The sequence below is a fragment of the Alligator mississippiensis genome, chromosome 1 (assembly GCF_030867095.1).
Source record: "Alligator mississippiensis isolate rAllMis1 chromosome 1, rAllMis1, whole genome shotgun sequence".
Lineage (NCBI taxonomy): Eukaryota > Metazoa > Chordata > Crocodylia > Alligatoridae > Alligator > Alligator mississippiensis.
Window position 1 is genome coordinate 425,701,332 of NC_081824.1, and position 21,454 is coordinate 425,722,785.

At 43.9% G+C, this 21,454-nt stretch overlaps 1 protein-coding gene across 1 annotated transcript in view; it reads right to left on the bottom strand.

Annotated features, from left to right (window-relative positions):
• Positions 1-21,454, bottom strand: part of LOC102576686 (WD repeat-containing protein 64) — a 91,067-nt gene that overhangs the window by 19,412 nt on the left and 50,201 nt on the right. The window contains exons 17-27 of the mRNA XM_019498289.2: positions 17,304-17,410; positions 17,138-17,217; positions 16,992-17,046; positions 15,439-15,484; positions 14,215-14,274; positions 13,594-13,756; positions 8,177-8,272; positions 4,686-4,744; positions 4,285-4,426; positions 3,560-3,599; positions 3,002-3,090 (exon numbers count right to left, since the gene is read on the bottom strand). Coding sequence (XP_019353834.1) covers positions 3,002-3,090; positions 3,560-3,599; positions 4,285-4,426; positions 4,686-4,744; positions 8,177-8,272; positions 13,594-13,756; positions 14,215-14,274; positions 15,439-15,484; positions 16,992-17,046; positions 17,138-17,217; positions 17,304-17,410 — 937 coding nt within the window. The remainder of the gene's footprint in view (positions 1-3,001; positions 3,091-3,559; positions 3,600-4,284; positions 4,427-4,685; positions 4,745-8,176; positions 8,273-13,593; positions 13,757-14,214; positions 14,275-15,438; positions 15,485-16,991; positions 17,047-17,137; positions 17,218-17,303; positions 17,411-21,454) is intronic.

Here is a 21,454-nt window from a genome sequence, read left to right on the forward strand (position 1 = left end):
GGGGCAGCACCTGGTGAGTGTGGGCTTTTTTTGAAAGTCCTGGGAGCTGGGATGGGTAGGGAACCATGGGGGTTGGGGTGGAGGGAGGGGGGTGCAGGGATGGGGCCTGGCAGCACAACTCTCTCATCTCATCTACCAGTTCCTTCATCTCCTATCTTGCCTCTATTTCAGTTGCACCAAGTAACCTCACTATCTAAGCTACCTAAGCAGTTTTCACTGGTACTAGTGGGGTCATGAAAAACAATCCTGGATCTGTTGGCTGCATCTCTGGTTTCAGTCAAGAGAGCCACACATGTTCCTAGCTCCAGTATAGGTCAGCATCCACCTTGTGCTCTATCCTTTATATTCTATCCTTCAAACCTTCCTCTTCTGGGAAATGCCAGCATTTCCACAAGAGGAAGCATCTTTCATCAGGAGTCCCCTCAGCTCACCATCCTCTGGACAAACAGGCAGAACTCTTTGATGGGGTGGATGTAGCCCACTGCCTCTAAAGGTACTATTTTCCCCTCCATTTCTGTTTCTTTCTTGTTTCTACACACATGAATCAATGCATCTGGCTATATCTTTGAGGTGCCTACTCCAAATGCCCCTACTGTACCCTTTTTCAGGGGTCCTTGTCATAAGATTTTTGCTTTGACAGGAGGTCTCTTCTCATCTTTCACATCACCATCATGTTTTAAAAGCTTTGATTTGGTGGTAAGCCAGGACTGCTACCAAAATAAGGCCCTTCTGTTTGGATTTGCAATGACCCTGGGAATCTTCAGCAAGCTCCAAACAATGGTGGCAGTCTACCTAAGAAGGAAAAAACTATCTGGGTATTGAAGGACTGAACTTCCAAATCATTCTGTCCTTGTTCTCTTGATGTCACAGTAAACACCCCAACGTCAAACCTGATCCCAATTCAGAAACTGAAATTTATAGGTCTCACACTAGGACTTTATGCTGACCAGAGCCTACCTTCCTCAAGAGTAATTCCAGTCCTTACTGGACATTGTTATGCAAGTCAAGGACAACTGTCAGGATTTGCTTATCCATCTAAGACATGTGGCCTCCTACACATATGTGATGCTGCATGCCAGACTACACCTCAGATATGCAGTCATTGTATAATGCTTCTATTTCCAGGAAGATGTATGGACGAGGAGTTAGCCATTCCTCTGCTACTTGGGTCATTCTTTGCTTGGTGGAAATACCCAGCTGACATCTGCTGGGATCCTGTTTCTCTCTTCCTGAGATTAGGAGTTGTGATTAACAGTTGGAAGGTGCACATGAAAAACCTTCAAGGACAAGGTCTTTGGCCTTCAAAGGATAGGAAGCTGCTACTGAGCATTTTTGGAATTTAAGGTAGTCCACAGAACTAGCCAGGTGTTCCTGGGTCATAATCTGGATTTATGTGCTACAGTATGATCACCACCACTACTACAATGTTTGACAAACTGATAGAGGAATGAAAGCTTCCCTCCTGTGCTGAACAGCAATCAGTTCTGCACCTTTGGGGTTTTCAAAATACCTGAAAGGACAACCTTAGAAGGCACCACAAATGGGTGATCAAAGACAAATATCTTCATGGATATTTTCTTGGACCGGGACCATCTGGAGATCAAGTTTTTTTTTAACAGGAAGGCTCTGGCTATTCTGCAGGGCAGGACTCAACCCTGGGTTCACTGTCCAACAACAGGGAGGATGCAGGAGAGACAGGTACTGATGATGGATCTTTTCTATATGATGCTTTAACTGGACAAAGTTTTCCTGCTGACAGACTCAAAGTTGTCATGGAATTTGACCTAATTCAGATTCACTTACAAGTCATCTTCCCAAAACTTCTCTTCAAAAGCTAAAGCACATCTTCATACTCTTGATGTGAGGTCAGCCTTATTTTTTTTTAACCTGCACAGGACTAATCCATTCTAGAAATCTCCGTTGCTATTTGTTCCACAGCAAAAAGCTCAGAAGATGCCATCATTTCTCCCCCAAAGACTAACTACATCAAAGTCTGCTATTTGGTTACTGAAGTAAATTGATCAGAGCTCATTCCATGAGAGCCCAAGTGAATTTGATAGCCTCCTAAGGGATGCCAATGTTTGGCAAAACTACATTGATTGTGTGTATAGGAACCTTTAATGATAATCCATCTCTATGTGGAGCAGGCAATTTGGAGTGACCTATTGTAGAATATGTATAGGTGCAAGCACTCAAAGGTAAGAAAGAAAAGTAATTTTACATCATCTGAAGAGAGAAAGAGAAGTTACTATAGTAACTGGAGGGGTTGTTTTTTTTTTGCCATGCATTGTCCATAAACACATTCCCCAACCCCCGTACTTCTCCTTCCCTTAAGGTGCACTCTGGGATTTCTGGCATTGTCTTTAAGAGGCAACAGAAGAGCAGGAAGTGCACTACTCTATGTTCTCAGCACAGCCAACAAGAAAAGGCAGGGTGCCTGCATACCATATCAGTACTGCTAGAGTAAAAACTTTTCCCAGCCCAAATGTTTAAGGCACGTATGCACCCCGAGTGGATTGCAGATGGACAGCACACCTCAAAGAATTCAAGTCGCTAGTAAATAACTTCTCTGTCCTTGAGAGTGCTAATGGGGGACGGGACCATACAACAAAACAAACAAAGGAACAAACTATGATTTACTGGAAGAGAAATTGCATCATTTTGACCCAGCTCTACAGCATCTGTATAGCTCATGCACTTCAGCAGTACTTTTTGGTGCTTTTATCTATTAGCATGGCATTTTGGTGCTTTAGATCAGCTGAAGCACACAAGCTATACAAATGCTGGGCAAGCCAGGTCAAACTTGTGCGTTTCCTCTTCTGGGCATATACTGCGCTTGTGCAGGGGTGGTGAGCTGAAAGTAAAGCTCTGTGTTTTTTTTCCCTTTCCTCCTGTGTCTGTAGCACCCTGTTATTTCTCCTGTATGCAACTGCTATTTGATTCCTGTAGTCATTAAAAGCAGCATCATAGCCATCCTAATACTGTATATAATTTCACTTACCAATGTACTCTCCATCCAGACTCCACAGACGAACTGTACAATCTACAGAAGAGGACAACAGCATTTTTTCTTCCTCAATAACTTCTAATCTAACAGAAGACATAATCAGAATAAGTATGCCTAAAGAATTGCATATATTTAGAAAAGTACTACAGTTGCACACCACTTCTATTTTTTGTCATTAAAAACCTATTGTATCACAAATAACTGACAAGTGTTACTTATGACAATGACAAAGTTTAAACATGAAATGTTGCTTCAGTGCCATTAAATTTGAAGGAAGTCTAGATAAGGAAATATCTGACAGCAGATTTCCAATAGCACCCAAATGCCATAAACTGGACTTCCTATTATTTGAAAAGTAATCACTATACAGGAACAACTTTTAAATGTGGAGAATGGATTAGGGATCTTGGTCCATGAGTGAGGCTCCTATGGATTGCACAGTGTAAAGAAACTAACCTAATTGTATTTATACAGAAAACATTTGCTTGCAGCTATAAGCACTTTTTTTGCTATGTAATTTACACTGTTCAAATTGGATAAGAAAATACTTACGATACAACCATTTTTACATGTGCTCTCCAGTGGTTCACATCTACAGCAATATTTAAAAATAAATCTGTATTACACATCATTCACAATACACAGATATAAATTAGCACAAAAACACTGCTGAGTGTCAATTCAGATAGGAAATGTTATGTACAGGCCAAGCACAAAACCTGTGTAGCAAGAAAACTGAAGGGCATCCTTGTCTGGTCTACAGTATTTTTTTTTAAAGTGCAACAAGGGGTTAAGGGTTTTTTTTGGAAACATTTTGCAAACAGCTCATTTTCTGTTACTATACAGCTTCCACTAAAACACACAGGTGTAAGTATCACTAAATAAAATCCTTTGGGCTGTGTTCTGCTCGTACCTCCTATTGGATTCAAGTTAGAATGCATCTGTGTCAGCAATCAGCATGTCAGTATTTGCCCCGCTGAAATTAATTTTATGTTCTTACTTTTTTTTTTTGCTTTAGAAAGCTATGGGGGGAAGTTATGACTAGGAAATGCACTTCATTACAAGAATAGTCTAAACATAATAAAATCTGTATGCTCAATAAACATGAGGGAGAAATATTAATAGGCAGAATTTATGAAAAGGGGTTTGTTTTTAATCCCTTTATCAAGGTCATGTATGCTCCTACACCCAAGCACTAAATAATCTGTATATGTAACAATTTATGTGGGCACACAAAGGTTTTCTGCATATGTCAAAACCCAATCCATAACACATACATTTTGGCGGTCCTTGCTCTGGATCCCCAAGGGCATAATCCTTTACATTGTAGACACACACGTATCCACTCTCGTCTGCTGCATAAAGAAATGAATCCTTGGCAGTGACAGCAATGCTGCTGGTCTGGGATTTCACTCTAGACTGGGACCAACATTAATGCAGGCTGGATTGTTAGCTAATAATTCACACTGAATGATAATATACTATTGATCATTTTAATACTAATAAATTACAAAGGAAATAAATTACAACATACAGATGGCTATAACAAATCCAAAAGAGCAAATATATAGTTCTCAAACAAATCACATTTCTTCCACTATAGAAAGTTTATCAAACTCCAAAAATTGTGCCAAACTTAGATCTACATAAGCTTGCAAAAGCCATTGGCCAAACTTACAGGTATAAAACTCGCTGCAAGTGGAACTGCACTGAACAGACTCCAGAAGTTAAGAGAACCTGGAAAAAAACAAGCAAAATGGGCAAAATTTCTTCTTAAAAGCAATTTTTAAAGGTTATTAGGAAAATACACATACAGGGGCTGAATTCAGACAGCAAGGCAAGCATTTTAAAAAGGACATGGAGAATTTAGAGAAGGTCCAGGAGGCACATGACAAAAAGGCAAGTCATTCAAAAAGAGGTTGAAAGAAGTGTAGGCATGATCAGCTTGTAGAAAAGGGGAGAGGGGACATGATAGCAGTATTCAAACACTTGAAGGGGTGCCATCAAGATGGAAAATACCTTCTCTCTCTCGCTTCGGAAGAGGTCACGGACCAATGGTTTGAAGTTTCAGCAAGGTCAGTTTATATTGGATATCCAGAAAAACTTCATTATAGAACCATGTGACAGAGAAATAGACTGCCTAGGGAAGTTGTAGACTCTCTATCACTGGAGGTGTTCAAGAACAGGTTAGACAGCCACTAGTCAGGGATGATCCAGGTGTAGCTATGCCTATGTTCTACAATAGATATTTCCCATGCTTCTGGGCTTTGCTGGTTGCCATGTGGGGACACTGCTACATGTCAGGGTTTGAGGGTGTTTTTGTTTTGTTACAACCAGCTTTCTTGGACTCCTTTCCCCCTCATACTAGCCTCCCAGGGGATCCTGCCCATCAGTTCCCTGAGTAAGAGGAAATCTGCTTTTCTGAAGTCCAGGGTCCTTACTCTGCTGCTCTTCTGCCTTCCTTTCTTCAGGATCCTGAACCCAATCACTTTGTGGTCACTGCTGCCCAGGTTGCCATCCACTACTACATTCCTCACCAATTCTTCCGTTTCTGAGCAGCAAGTCAAAAAGAGTATGGCTCCTAGTTGGCCTCTCCAACATCAGGAAGTTGTCCCCAGTGCTCTCCAAAAACTTCCTGGATTGCCCGTGCACTGCTGTATTGCCCTCCCAGCAGATTTTGGGGTAATTTGAAGTCCTACATGAGAACCAGGTCTTGTGATGTAGAAACTTCTGCTAGCTGTTTGAAGAAAGTCTCATCCACCTCATCCTCCTTGTGGATGAGGAAGATGTGGAAACTTTCTTCTGTTTTTTCTTTTTCTTCTGGGGGTGGGGAGGGACAGGGCTTGGTTTTCTTTTCTTTAAAGCCTTCCTCAGAGGCATTGGATGTTGGCTGCAGCCGCTGGTGACGCGTAGGGGGTGCACACGGGTGCATGTGCACCCTAAGATTGGCAGTGCACCCCCTGTGAAAACCATTGCCGACACTGCCGGCGGCACCTGCAGGCAGCTGCTGCTCACCACTAACACCACCAGCATATGTGGGCGGTCCCCAATTGCCATTGGCTGCCACTGCCACCACTGCTGGCGGCACCTGTGGGTGGTCACCATGACCCCCCAGCCTCAAGGGACGTGGCGTTCATGCCTACAGCCAAGGCTGGGGATTTTGGACTGGGGTGTGCCAGTGCTTCTGCTGGGACTTAAAGCCACAGTTTTCTGTCTAGAGGGTTTTGCCCTTCTGCTCAGGGTCAAACCAGGCACCACACATGGTGTCAGGAAGGAATTTTACCCCATGGTCAGATTGGTATGGACTCTGGGGGTTTGCCTTCCTCTAGCAGGGGAGATGGCCCACTTCCTGGGATCTCTTAAACATATATTAACAACCTCTGCAGCAGCAGGACATTGGCTGCCATGGTCCCTCTCCTTTACCTGTGGCAAGTTATGGTGTTATGCCTGTTATGCATCAGGGTTGACTGTAGTTTCATTAACTGGTTAGACAATGGATTTGTATAGGATGGTTTGGATACGGATGATCCTGCCTCAGGCAGGGGGTTGGACTAGACCTCTGGAGGTCCCCTTCCAGCTCTACTTCTCTATGGGCACTTTTACATGTGCTCCAGGGGTGATAGAGTGGGGGGTGCTTTAGTTAGACTGGCTCTAAAAGCCAGTCTAATTAAAGCTTTGAACTAAAGGTCGTTCAACCTGCACCACCCCCACCTTCATTTTGAAGTGTGGAGACACTACTACACGAGACACGGGAAGCTGCTGGAGTGCAGTAATTACCACACCCCAGCAGACTCGTAACTACAGAGCGTCGGACCAGCCTCTGTGCTCATGTACAGGCACCCTCTGATTCTATGCTCCTAAACTGGGTTTCTGAATCACTCGTAGTCCACAAAGCAATTGCTAGAGGCCTGTGGCTACTTGACTGTTCACATAATTATGCCTCTGCCTTCTCATTTCCAGCTATACATGGATACTTGACTTCTAATTCAGAACTTTTCCAATATTACTTTTCCATATAAATGATTACTGTAATTGCCTGCAATTACAAAAAGGATAGGAGTGTGGAATCAGAAAAAAAATAAATGCCTTAAACTTAGATCATATGAGTTATAAGATGACATAACTGCTTTGTGGGGAATTGTTGGCTCTGCATAGTAGAACGGATAAGGGAAAGTGTTTGTTCTTTGTAACTCCTCTGCAACTGTTTCACTCACCACGGCCTTGAAGATAGCAGAAAAAAAGTATGTAAAACTCTGATTTCCAGGTGCAAGAAGGAAGTGTTCTCCCCCATTTCTTGCTTTGTGAACTAACCTCGTCTCCCCCATGGTTCCCATCCTGATAACAGCCAAGCAGTAATGAGGTAGTGTTTGTAGCTGCTTTTTTCTAGCAAACTCAACTATATGATCACGTGAGTTGTAAGCGACTGTTAAAAAGTATATATGCCTCCTGATTTTACTCTTGGGGGGAAACCCCTTCCAAGTGCTTGGAAAATCCATGTCACTTTGGAGTCCCCCCTACAGCTGTAGTTTCATTTAAATAAAAGCTTCTGCTGACCTAACCCAAAAGTATGCTGCGTGTGTTTCCATGACAGGAGGCATCAATTAAACCAGTGGGGGGGCAACCTTTTGGCATGCTGCAAACCCCTACACCTTCCCTGCCTGATCTGCTGCTCTGCTTTTCACTCCTTGCCCTATCTGCTACTGTGCTGCCTGTTCCCTCACCAATCTGTTGCCTGCCATACAGAAAGGCTGTCCATGCCACAGGTTGGCCACCATGAATTAGACATTCCTTATGGGAAAAAAGGTATAAAAGAGAATCTGATCATAGACTTCTCTTCAGCTCTACTCCCAGACAGACCCCTGGCACTGGGATTTCTGCAGAGGTCCTCATGGTTATGCTGCACAATACAAGTACAGCCAATACCAATAGATCTAGAGTAATGAGCTCTAAAGAGAAATCTGCTTTACTCTCTCCAGCTGGAACACCCACTGGAACTAAAAGGGGATTTGTTATGATGCTAAACCAGGGAATAATCATCTTTTGACCTTTTTCTGGAAAACTGTAATATAGTCTATTCAAAATAAAACCCAAAAAAGGAATCATTTGCGAAAACGTTATCCCTTGGAGCTGCACCACACTGCAGTGTGAACTACAGTTCTTGACTCCTACCTTGAGGCCCATTGGAAATGAGAGATGCTGCTGTACATCTTAACTTCACTGCACGAGTCCTCAAAAATATGACATGTTTAACACTTGGGTCTACAGCTGGGGATGGAAAGAGATTAAGATTTAAGCAAGCTGACAAAGAACAAATAAATCTTATTAAACATCCCTCAATTGCTCTCCAGTTGATGGATAAATTCACAACAAATAGGATTATGATGTATCAGCAAGTTGCCTCTCCTGCTTCCCACTCCCACTGTATTTAGAGTTGCAGCTATTACATTTCCACTTCTCTCTTTCTCTAGGTAGATGTAATGTTCAACTCTATCCATTAACTGTCTGTGTTCCTTTTAAGAAATAGTTAAGCTCCCAGAGTGCTGACAATAAATATATCAGATGGTTTTTATTAAAGCTTGTAAGAAAAACCATAAATGGAAAAACATTCCATTGGAACATGCATTTCCACTGAAATTCAGAGTTTTGAAAAATTGCATCTATTTTGATAAAATTTAGTTCTGGGGGGGGGAAAGAGGAGCGATACCCTAACAAGTTGGAGTGTCCCAGTTTGACATTTATAGAATAAAGCATTCCAATCTTTTCTTTCAAAACAACTTTTCATTTTGCCAAGCTGAGAATTTATTATAAACATTTAAAAATATTTTACATTAACAAACCATTTGAACATATCTCTAGCATGAGACAATTTCTGAATTTTCTCATGCAGACAACGTCAACTTTTTTGGAGGGGGAAGTGTGTGTGTGTGTGGGGGGGGGGGGGGCGGTCTCAGTTCAAACTGGAACAAGAACAAATTGTGAAGAAGCAAGCGAACAGAGACAGAAAACAGGGCAGTTTGCAAGCAGTTCACTGGGAGAAAGAGAAGGAAGGGGAAGAGGAAGTGAAGCCAGGCACTAGATATTGCTCCTGAAACGTAAGGGAGGCACGGTTGCCTGTGTGTTTGGCAGCTGAGTGTGTGTTTGGGTACCTGCTCTGAGCAGCTGGGAGTGCTGACAGCTGGGCAATTGCTGCCTGTGCCTGTCAAAAGTCTTGAAGGGGCTGATCAAGTCCAGACCCAGGAGGGTTTAAAAGGAGACTCCTTGAGCAACGGGGGCAGTAAACAGGGCAGTTTGCAAGTCAGTTTGCGCCTCACCCTCTTCGAAGGGGAGCCTTTAAGACAGGGGGGGGCAAAATACAGACCTTGGGCTGGATCCAGCTCACTGGGCGATTCCATCTGGCCCGCGGGGGCCCTCCGTAAGCCACAAGAATTATCACAGGCCCTGGCCCTGAGCTGCCCCTCTGAAAGCCAACACCTCCATGTAAGAAGTGCCTCTGGAGCAGTGAATAGGCCAGCTTACAGGGGAGTTAACTAGGGAAAGTCCACTTGGAGAGAGGAGCAGAGAGAGAGAGGAGGCATATATATATATATATATATATATGTGACCCAGAGAGATGGCTAGAAGACATGGCAATGCCAGAGCCACTGGCACTGCCAGCTCTTCTGCTTGCACCTGTGAGGTGTCTGTCCAAGCAAGACCACTCACTGTCAAGGCTTCCACCTAGGCTCTAGTTTGGTTTTGTGGAGACTGCAACTGGCAGGTTCCTTCCAATGACACCCGGGTGGGGGAGTGCCTGCAATGTGAGCAGTGCCTCCTACAGGAGGGGGTGGCGAGGCTCCAAAGCATCCTCCACCATGAGGACTTCATTGATTCTATGCTGGAGGAAACTTGTAGGACAGTGGAGGAAGGAATGCCAGAGACAGCGCTGGAGAAGGAAGACGACATGGACTCCCAGGGGAGGCCTTCTCATTCAACTGGGGAGGCCTTCTCATTCCTCCTGAGAAAATAGGGCAATCAGCTAGTTACCTCGGGTGTCTGTACATGAATGCACAGAGCAGGGAAAACAAGCAGGAAGAAAGGGAAGTCCTTGCAGAGTCACAAAACTATGATGTGATTGGAAGAACAGAGACTTGGTGAGGGCTCACATGACTGAAGCACTGTCATGGATGGGTACAAACTGTTCAGGAAGGACAGGCAGGGGAGAAGAGGAGGAGGAGTTGCACTTTATCTAAAAGCCATATGATTGCTCTGAGCTCCAGTATGAAACTGGAAATAGGCCTGTTGAAAGTCTCTGGGTTATGGGGGAAAGCAACAAGGGTGATGTGGTAGCTGCCTACTAGAGACCTCCAGACCAGGAGAATAAGGTGAATGAGGCTTTCTTCTAACAGCTAGCAGAAGTTTCTATATCACAAGACCTGGTTCTCATGTAGGACTTCAAATTACCCCAAAATCTGCTGGGAGGGCAATACAGCAGTGCACGGGCAATCCAGGAAGTTTTTGGAGAGCACTGGGGGCAACTTCCGATGTTGGAGAGGCCAACTAGGAGCCATACTCTTTTTGACTTGCTGCTCAGAAACAGGGAAGAATTGATGGGAAATGTAGTAGTGGATAGCAACCTGGGCAGCAGTGACCACAAAGTGATTGAGTTCAGGATCCTGAGGAAAGAAAGGAAGAAGAGCAGCAGGGTAAGGACCCTGGACTTCAGAAAAGCAGACTTCCACTTACTCAGGGAACTGATGGGCAGGATCCCCTGGGAGGCTAGTATGAGGGGGAAAAGAGTCCAAGAAAGCTGGCTGTACCTTAAAGAAACCTTTCTGAGGTTGTAGGAATGAACCATCCTGATGCACCGGAAGAGTAACAAGTGTGGCAGAAGATCAGCTTGACTTAGCAGGGAAATCTTCAATGAGCTAAAACACAAAAAGGAAACTTGGCAAACAACTAGGGAGGGGCATAAGAGTATTGCTTGGGCATGCAGGGATTAAATCAGGAAGGCCAAAGTGCAACTGGAGTTTCCGCTAGCAAGGGATGTGAAGGGTTTCTACAAGTATGTCAGCAACAAGAGGAAGATAAGGGAAAATGTAGGTCCCTTACTGAATGTTGGAGGCTACCCAGTGATGGATAATGCAGAAAGACTTAAGTATTCAATGCCTTTTTTACATCAGTCTTCACAGGTAAGATCAACTCCCAGACCACTGTACCTGGCAGCATAGTTTGGGGAGGAGGTGAGCAGCCAACAATGGTGAAAGGACAAGTTAGAGAACTATTTAGAAAAGCTGGACATGTACAAGTCCATGGAGCTAGATACAACACACCCAAGGGTGCTGAGGGAGTTGGCCAGTGTGATAGGTCCTGGATGACTGGAAAAGGGCAAATATAGTGCCCATCTTTGAGAGGAAAGGAAGAGGATCTGGGGAACTACAGATCGATCGGCTTCACCTCAGTCCCTGGAAAAATCATGGAGCAGATCCTCAAGGAGACAGTGATGAGGAACAGCATGGATTCACCAAAGGCAAGTCAGGCCTGACCAACCTGATTGCCTTCTATGACAAGATGACTAGCTCTGGATGCAGGGAGAGATGATATATATCTTGACTTTAGCAAGGCTTTTGATATCATCTCCCACAATATTCTCACAAGGAAGCTAAGGAAGTACAGGTTGGATGACTGGACTGTATGATGGATAGAAATCTGGCTGAATCATCAGGCTCAATGGCTCAATGTCTAGTTGGCAGCTGGTATCAAGTGGAGTGCCCCAAGGGCTGGTCTTGGGGCCAGTTTTATTTGATATCTTTACCAACAATTTGGAAGATGGGATGGAGTGCACCATCAGCAAGATGACATGAAGCTGGGGGAGAAGTAAATATGCTGGAGGGTAGGGCTAGGATTCAGAGAGACCTCAACAAGTTGAAGGATTAGGCCAAAAGTAATATCATGAAGTTCAATAAGAACAAATACAAAGTCCTGCATCTAGGACAGAAGTATCCCATGCTCTGATACAGGCTAGGGTCTGACTGGCTAAGCAGCAGCTTCATAGAAAAGGTTACAGTGGACAAGAAACTGAATATGAGTCAACAATGTGCCCTTGCTGCCAAGAAGGCCAACAGCATACTTGGCTGCATTAGCAGGAGGGTTGCCAGCAGATGAAGGGCAGTGATACTTCCCCTCTATTCAGCACTGGTGAGGCAACATCTGGAGTACTGTGTTCTGTTTTGGGCTCCCCACTACAGAAAGGATGTGGACAAATTGAAAAGAGTCCAGGGGAGGGCAAAAAAAAAAAGTGGTTAGCGGGCTGGGGCACACGACTTCTGAGGAGAGGCTGAGGGAACTGGGTTTATTTAGTCTGGAGAAGAGAAGCCTGAGAAGGGGATTTAATAGCAGCCTTCAGCTACCTGAAGTGGGGTTCAAAAGAGGTGGCAGATGACAGAACAAGCAACAATGCTGTCAAGCTGCAGCAAGGGAAGTTTAGGTTAGCTATTAGGAAAAACTCTCTCACTAGGAGGATGGTGAAGCACTGGAACAGGTTACCCAGAGAGGTTGTGCAATCTCCATCCTTAGAGGTTTTTAAGACCCAGGTAGACAAAGCCTTGGCTGGGATGATATAGTTGGGGTGGTCCTGTTTTGAGCGGGAGGTTGGACAAGATGACTTCCTGAAGTCCCTTCCAACCCTAATTTTCTATGATTTTAAGTAGGATTTCTGTTCCCTCTCCAACTCTACCATTTGTACTGCATACAGTGCTAGAGTGTGGAGACCTAGAGTGAAATGTATTTCACTGGTCAGCTCTTTGGGACAGAAACCATTTTTGTGTTCTGGATTATACAGCACTAGCCCAATAGGGTTACCATCTATGACTGAGACTTACAGGCACAAGACTTTACTCATGAGCTGAAACTAAATATCTGTTTTGAAATTTTTAGTTATGAAAACTGAAACTGATTATTATGTTGACTCCTAACAGCCTCCACAAAGTTCTCCTTTTCTTGTGCCACCCATTTGTCCAATTATTAGCATAGCCGTAAAACAACAGAACCCCTGGGTGCCAGTGCCAGGACAATGAAAAAACAATATAAAGATGATGTATTTGGCAGGAATGCCATTTTCCTGTTACAATTGCTGTGGGCAAGTCTCTCAGTGCTTCATTTTTCACATCTGTAAAGATGCTTTAACTTCTCTCTTTCAAGCATGAGCTCTTCAGGACAGGGACCTTTTCTTACGAGGTGTGGATAGCACGTACCAGATTGCACCCCCCCTCCCCGCAGTTTAATATACAATTCAAATAACTATATACATTCTTCAAGAAAGCCAAGATAATGGTTTGCCCCTGGTATCCATTACAGAATATTATATTTGCTCAGGTACTAAAGATAAGTTAAAGTCACTGTTGTTGCACTACTCCCTTACTCTAGCATGCTATCAAGTCCTCTTTCTCACAGCTACTGAGATGCCTCCCAGCATAGCTGATGTTCTTAATATAGTTCTTCTTCATGGTAAAGTTGGCTGAAACAAGCTCAATCTATGTCTCATCAGAAAATATTAGGCTTAAAAAAGGTTTAGAATTGCTTTCCCTGGAGTCTCCCCAGACAGTACTTGCCTTTTGTGCCAGAACTATCCGTGGGAGTTGGGGTGTGAAGTTTGCAGTGTACATGTCCTGATATCATATTCCAAACAATTATTTCACCATCATAGCTGGAAGTAGCAAGAAAAGTAGGTGGACACTGAGCAACACAGAGAATATCCTCCTTGTGGCCATGGTTCTAAATGAAAATTGAAAGATCCTGTCAAGAGACATTGCTGCTACTTTCTCATTTTTCACCAGGACAGAACCCTAGATGTAAGGACCCTCATCTATCTCTCCAGCCTAGTTTTCTAGTAGCACTAGTTAAGAATATCAAGACAACTGAGATTCTTGACTTTTGGGCAATATAAAAGGAAAGAGCCTGCTCATAGGTACTTTCCATCCCCTTGTGAGGGTCTACAACTCATGCAGCTTTAATTATTACCTCTCTGTGCTAGTGACTCACAGATCTCTCCCTACCTAGTTCAGACTCTTCCTGCCTCTCTGATACCTCCTTGTGGATGGTGTGAACATTGTTTTCCCAAATCTGGCATAGTTAACTGCTTGTTAGTAAACTCTAATGGTCTATGTTGAGCCCTGTGCGCCAAACATCTTTTCAACTTCTTGTAATACAGATGAATTGAGGTGGATTCTTACTATGTCATCCTGCCAATAGGGCTGCGGTTTCTGAAAATGATGCATATCATCTGCTGAATCCTGTATCAGGGAACATAGAAAAAGGAGAGAGGCTTGAGTATTTTCTATATGTTCTCAGGTCAGAAGAGATCTGCTTTTCACCTGAGGCTTCCAATGAAAGAAGTGTATATGGCACACAAGTCACATGTGCAAAGGCTAAATGGCCCTAACCTGCAAGTGAGGTTGGCTGGAGAACATAAATTCTATTTTCTGAAAAATTTAAAGGTTTGGGGATAAGTTTTTGTTCTAACCTGAGAATGAAACTGAGACCTTGTGGAAAAGTGTGTGTGAGAAAACACCAAGCCACCCCAGAAAAGAGCCACTACATATTGCACTCAGCTGGGATGTGGCAGAGTCTGCCCCAAAGCAGACTAGTCCTGCATTTCCTACCTCTCAGATGTGTATCCAAATCTCTTGGCTAGTCTAAGCCTATCTGCTCTCACTCACTCTCTTCCCTTAATGCAAGATCTCCCCACCCCCCAATTCCATCCCTAGATCTAAAAGAAACCCTTTTCCAATAACTTTATCGAAGGACTAGCATATACAAGATGCAGAAAACACCATTCAGGGCAGGGGCCAGAACCTTGTACCCCATTTCTTCCAGGGCAATACCAGCTAATAGAGCCACAGACACTTTGCTCTACACCTGGCTCCATATCCCTTCTCTCTTGGCTACCCAGTGAGCCAGCTTCAACAAGAAGAATGGAGGGTGCAGTTGTCTCAGCCTACACCATATTCTGGTGGTTAGAGCAGTTTGCTGGGAAGTGGAAGATGTAGGTTCAAACTCACTCTGGAAAATGGGGTGGTGGGGGACAGAAATAGGACTTGGGCCTCCCACTTCCTGCGGAAGTAAAGGAAGTGCTGGATTCTTGGGTTGAAAGGTGGGAAGGGACCTTCTCCCTTCTATAAGCAGCTTCTCTACCTATTTTTCCTCAGTCCACACTACTAGGACTTACACATAGTTATGCACCTACTTTGGCAAAATATGGTTGTGTGTGTTCTCTGGCGATCTAGTGGAGCTCTTGTGAGCATGCCCAGAAGGAAAAATCTAAGGCACATAACTGAGAGAAAATACACAGCTACAATTGGACACCTTTAGGCAAAACGGGATTTGTTCAAAAGGACATTTAAAATAATCATTTTATAAAATAGACCATCTATTTCAGCTCTAATCTTTCTACTTACAAAATACATATTTATTCTTCTGTCCCATCCAACAGCTATGATATACCTAGAAGAATCAAGTGTTCAGTTTGATATGATCTACACTAAACATTTTTTTTAAATGAAAGATGACAGATTGTGTTTAAATGTTTTTGTTCTAAAACATTAAGACCACAGAAAAGTTAAACCTAACTGGCCAAAGAGTGTAAATAATCCACTGAGAATGGTTTCTATGGAATCACACCATTACTGAGAGAAATACAGTGCTCTTCATTTGATGTTGCACAGAGGCAGACACAGAGGTCCTGGTTTCTAGATGATGCTGCAACATAAATAATTTAATATGGAGCACTGCATATTATCAGAACTATGGCACCGATTATTTCGATATTAGATCATTATCTGACTCAAATTACAGGCTGCAAACTAGGGAAAGACGCACTAGCAGAGGACAGTAAAAGGCTCCTATACACGTGCAGTGAGGCTGCTCTGATGTGCTGTAATTGCAGTGCGTTAGAGCTGAGTTGATTAATCAAGTCTGCTGGAGTGTGGTAATTACTGCACTCCAGCCAACTCCAGCATTGTGTGTGTCAGCATCCCCATACTGAAAAACGGTGGTGAGGGTGCTTGAACTAAAGCTCATTCAATGAGCTTTAATTAAAGTGCCCTGCTGTCGTTTTTCAGCACAGGAACGCTGATACATGTGACACTCCAGATGCTTTAATTAACACAGCTCTCAGAATGTTTATAGATATGCTCTGGGAGGTGTGGGACATTTTAATGAGCATGGATTGCAGAGCCATGCTAATTAAAGCGCCCAGTGCATCACACATATCAGCATTCCTGTGTTGAAAAATGTTGGTGGGGGTGCTTGAACTAAAGCTTGTCAAACAAGCTGGAGTCTGCTGGAGCATGGTAATTACAATGCATTGGAGCAGCCTTCCTGTATGTGTATAGAGCCCTCGGAGCTGTGCTAATTAAAGTGCCCTCCTCCCCCGCCTCCCAGAGCACATCTAAACGCCCAAAGGTAACATCACTATTCAGTTTAAATCCTTCTCAGGGCTCACTTTATCATCTCTAAGGATTCAAAATAAAGGCAGAGTAAGTCTGAAGACTTGGTTCCAGCCCTTTTACCTTTCAGCAACAGGAGAAACAAGCACTTTTTCCCATTGTCCTGGATATCCTCTTGGTTTCCTGTTCAGTCCCCTTGAAGAAAATGCCCCCTGGCTCTGACATGTTCCCTCATTCCTTAATGCAGTCTCCAGCAAGCCATCCCAGATGCTTAGCCCTGTAATCCCTTCCCATCATGTGCCTTGTCTGAAGACTCTCATCACATCTGTGCTATGCATTACCTGAGTGCTACATTACAGGGCCCCACTGGCTGCTTATAGCTGTTTGTTTGCACCAGGTTTATTTTTCAGTCTGCAGTATATGCATGTCTGTGTGCAGCTCAGGCCTGACTAATGCTCCAAAAATAAGTTCCTACAGGAGAGAGGTGGCACTTGCAGTTTCACTTCCCACCCAATCCATCACTCCCTATGACAAGGTGCACATCAAGCCATGAAGCCACTTACTTGTTTCTATTCACCTCCACGTAGGTACAGTCACAAATTTCATCACATTTGCCTTCTGCAGGGGAAAATAAGCCAAAGTACATTCTCTTAAATGCTTTGTGTGATATTTTTTGCAGTCTCCCAACATTTTAAATCACCTTGCTTACCCCTTTTCAAGGTATGCAGACAGTGTCCATTGTTGTAATTCCATACTTTCAAGAAGCCATCTCTTCCTCCAGTAACTAACCTAACAGAGGGTTACAATTCAACACCTTTTTTCCACAAGTGCCAACAATCATACATTGAAATCCTTACCCATACATACAAACATACCTTCTTCCACTGTCATCAAAGGTCATACAGGTGATAGCAGCACTTCCATGAGCATCACAAAACTCAAACAAATGCTTTCCTGTTGCAAAATCCCACACTTTAACTACCTTTATTAACAACAAGCAAACAAACAAACAGTGATTAGAGAAGCACCTGAAAAAGTAGCATAAATTTCCCATTTCACCCATCCATACCCAGCCTTTCCCAACTCATCCTGGGGTTTTAGATGAACAGTAGAACTGCATGCAGTACAAAAGGAATGCATTGCTTGGTTTCCTTCACAGAGATCTTTAACTTTTGCAGACAAGCCTTGTACAGCCAAATACCACTGTGATGGGTACCAAAGGCTGGATTCATAAGAACTTTGTACTTACATGCCCTATTAGGTCTTTAAGTCCAACATCTAGGTGCTACTGCCACCCACAAAGCCTTCGCATAAAACTTAAGGTACCCAAAAATGCTCAGTGTCTAAGTTTCTGATGAAAGTCCCAAAGGCACCTAAGTGTCTATTGCTAGGCATGTGCACAACTGCTGAAGTCCTGCTTGTTTCCACTGAGATTCACTTACTGTACTCATTCTAATCGAAACCAAGTTTCCCCACCCACCTTCCATTTAGCACAGGGAGAAAAAAGCCTCATCTTAGATTCAAGTACAAGCCAGGCAAGCAGTTGCTGTAACTCCAGACAGGGCCAAGGTGGCTCATGTGGCAAGTAGGGGGTTCAGGGAGTGCGGGGAACACAGGGAAAAAGCATGGAGAAAGGGGGTGCAAAGCAAGGGAAGCGCAGGGAAGGGGTATGGGGAAGGGATTCACGATACTGCAGCTCTGGCCCTGACCCTAACCAAAGCTGGAGCCAGAGCTGCCACTACTGCCTGGCCCAGCTGGGTATTCTGTGACCATGGCAGAGCTAGAGTAGCTGCAAAGGTAAACAGCAAGGGGGAAGGAGAGCAGGCATCAGAGGGGGAAGCCACTGCGGGGAGGGGAGAGACAGGCAGCAGGAAGGCCAATAGCCCCAGCAGCTGCTTTCTCTGTGCAAAGGTGGGGGGATGAATTTAAGAAGCCCCTCCAATAACTAGATTCTAGACACAGAAAAAAATTAGGAAACTTATATGTTTCCATGCAATCCAGAATTAGGTACTTAAGTCCCTGAGAGGGACAGTGCTCCAACCCAACCCCTTCCATCAGCTTCTGCATTTTTTTTCTGCATTATACAGAGGAGCCCAGGCATCTAACTTTTGGTTGTGACTTCTACCACATGCCTCCAAATCAGGCATTGAAACATTCGGCTTTGTGGCATTTAAGTGCCTCTTGCACATCTATGGTTAAGATCTAGGCTGTAGACATGGTCAGCGACTGACAGATCACACTGACTGGTGCAGACTACGAAACTAGCAAAAGCTTGAGTTATAAATTATACATACTTAAGCTGGTATGCAATCAATAAGCTTGCATTTAAATCATAAGCAGTAGCCTAGGCAAGTCAAATAAGAATTGGTTCATCAAGCCACTAATATTAGACTAGGCCAAGAACAAATAACTGCATTTTGGAAAAGCGTGTAAGAGCAGCTAGAAGTGACAATTGATGTTTTGCCTTTTGATAACAAATGAGTTGTATGTAGTCAGCTGGAATCCTATCAAAATAATAATATGTCTTTCTTAACCTGTTTTATTTTGTAACTGGCCTACTCAGCAAAGTAAAAGAAGCAAAACATGGCAAGTAGCATTCCCAGATGGTGAGGGAAAGAGATAAGAAGTCCTCTCTCCCAGAACTGCACTTTTCTCAAGGACACAAACCCCAGCTAATTATTGGCATCCTCCAAGACCACAGGAAAACTGGTTCAGTCCAGTTCTCAAAGTCTCAGTGAAACAAATATTTTAATAAGACCAATTAGAATATTTATTGAAATAACCCACATATACAAATCGTGTGTAAATAGGGGGAACCTGGGGAAGACATCAGCAAATGTAAAGAATCTGCTGCCAGCCTGCATGCCAGCTTCCTCCCCGCTCCTGTATTTCCCTGGTGAGAATCTGTATTATGCTGTTGCAGGTAGCTAGATAGGCATAGAGTAGGGTTGCCAAACCTCCCGGATTGGCCAGGAGTTTACTGGAATCAGCGTCCATCTCCCAGTGACTATTGAAAGCAATCCAGGAGACTGATACTGTGAAGTGGTTGAACAGTACAATTAATGACATTACGTCACATTGGGAAAAAAAATCTCCCGGAATAGCGTCAGTCACAGTTAGCAACCCTAGCGTAGAGACAAGTGCTTATTCTTATGCTTTGGGATATAAATCAATAAAAGGTTGGGTTATAGAAGTAGCTCTGCCTTCTTCCATCTTAAATGTTAATAATCCCTTACCTGCTAAAAGGGAATGGAGGATCATTGGGAATATGTTATTGCATCTTGATTTGGTATACAAAAAGGGTAATCATTAAGGAAATTGAATTCTGTGTCTGAGCTTGCAAAGTCCTTATAAAGACAGGCTATAGTCCTGTCTCTCAAAAGACCAAACGATACTGGGTTTTGGTAACAAAGAAGCCCAAGTGTCTATGTGTCCTGGACAACATGGTTGTTCAACTAAGGTTATATAGCACTATCTGATGTGATTGCCTGGTTTTATTATTGCTGGTTAAGACAAAGGCTTAGGCCTCATTAGGATGACTGGAAAGATTTAACTGCTGAAACTTCCTGAAAACTTAGAAGAGCTGGGTGGATTGGGAGTTACCAAATGGAACTGAGCGAGCAAAACCAAAGACTTTATGCTTGGTACAGAATAAGACAGTGTTAGAATGTGTTTATTCTGAAATGAACAAAACACATGTAGCTTGGTACAAAACAAAAATTATATTCGAATGCGTTTAAATGAAATGAAGAGACATACACAAATCAATATTTGATTATGCATATGTGGCTTTATACAACTGAATCATGTTGTGAATGACATGAAAATGAAATGTTTAAATACCTGATTTATGTAAGATGACTTTGGAAATAATGTATTCCTGTGTTATTCCCCACTGCCATAAGTCTTATCGGGTACTTGACAGTGATTAAAGGCTCTTTTAGTAACTAACTCATGACTTGTTCTTTGTTGTGCTCAAATCTACAGACAAAAGGTTGTGCTGGCTGGTACAACTATCACTTTAAACCATGCTCAAATATACCCGTTGTTTGGGAGAGCTAAAAAGAATCATCAGTTCCGGAAAGTTGTAGCACATACTGGGAAAAAAGTTAAGTTCAAGACTATATATGATGATATCGTTGGGGATGGTCCTGCTTTAAGCAGGGGGCTGGACTAGATCAGTGTTTCTCAACCTGTGCGTTGTGACCCAAAAGTAGGTTGCAAGAACATTTGAAATGATCACAAACAGTCACAGAAAACCACAGGTTTCCCCTTGCAAGCTGACAGCCTTCCAGGAACTGCTTGGAGGCAGGGGGGACCACATGTGTCTGCACGCATACACGCATGAGGCTGGCAAACAGCCAAGCAGGGTGCATGAAGGTAAGTCTATGGGCAGTGGGGGTTGGAAGTCCAGAGCCATGCCTTGGAAGAGAGAGAGAGAGAGAGAGAGAGAGTGTGCGTGTGTGTGTGTGGGTAGATGTGTGCATGGGGGTATGGAGTGCCTGCCAGTGCTGGAGGAAGGTACCTGGGTACTGGGTCTGTGAAAGGGTGGTAGGGGAGGCATCTGTTCCTCCAGCAGGGGAACAGGGCAGGGGAGCCCTTTAGGGGCAGCAGGGAGCTGCGTGGTTAGGCCAGTACCCATGGTCGCAAGGGTGGGCGGCTGGGAGATGCTGCCCAGGGGGATGGGGACCATGGCCTGGATACCTGGTGCAGCACAGGAGCCCCAGCCCAAGGCAGGGGGTACCATAGGCCTCCCCTCCTCCTTCTTCCAGCCCATGCCAGGACCAGACTTAGTCTGCCACTGCCTGTATGACCCAGAGCCACTGCAGCTGCTGTGCTCCAGCCTGGGAGGGACAGGGGGGGCTCCCTCCAGCAGGGCTGGGGGTGCAGCTATGGCTTGGGAATGAAGGGCACCAGTAGGGCCAGGGGGCTGCAAGTCATAAATGAGGAACACCAGCAATTTGCAGTGTGCAAATTGCACAATGATGGATGTCACTTGGGAGTAATGGTGGGCCACATGTTGGTA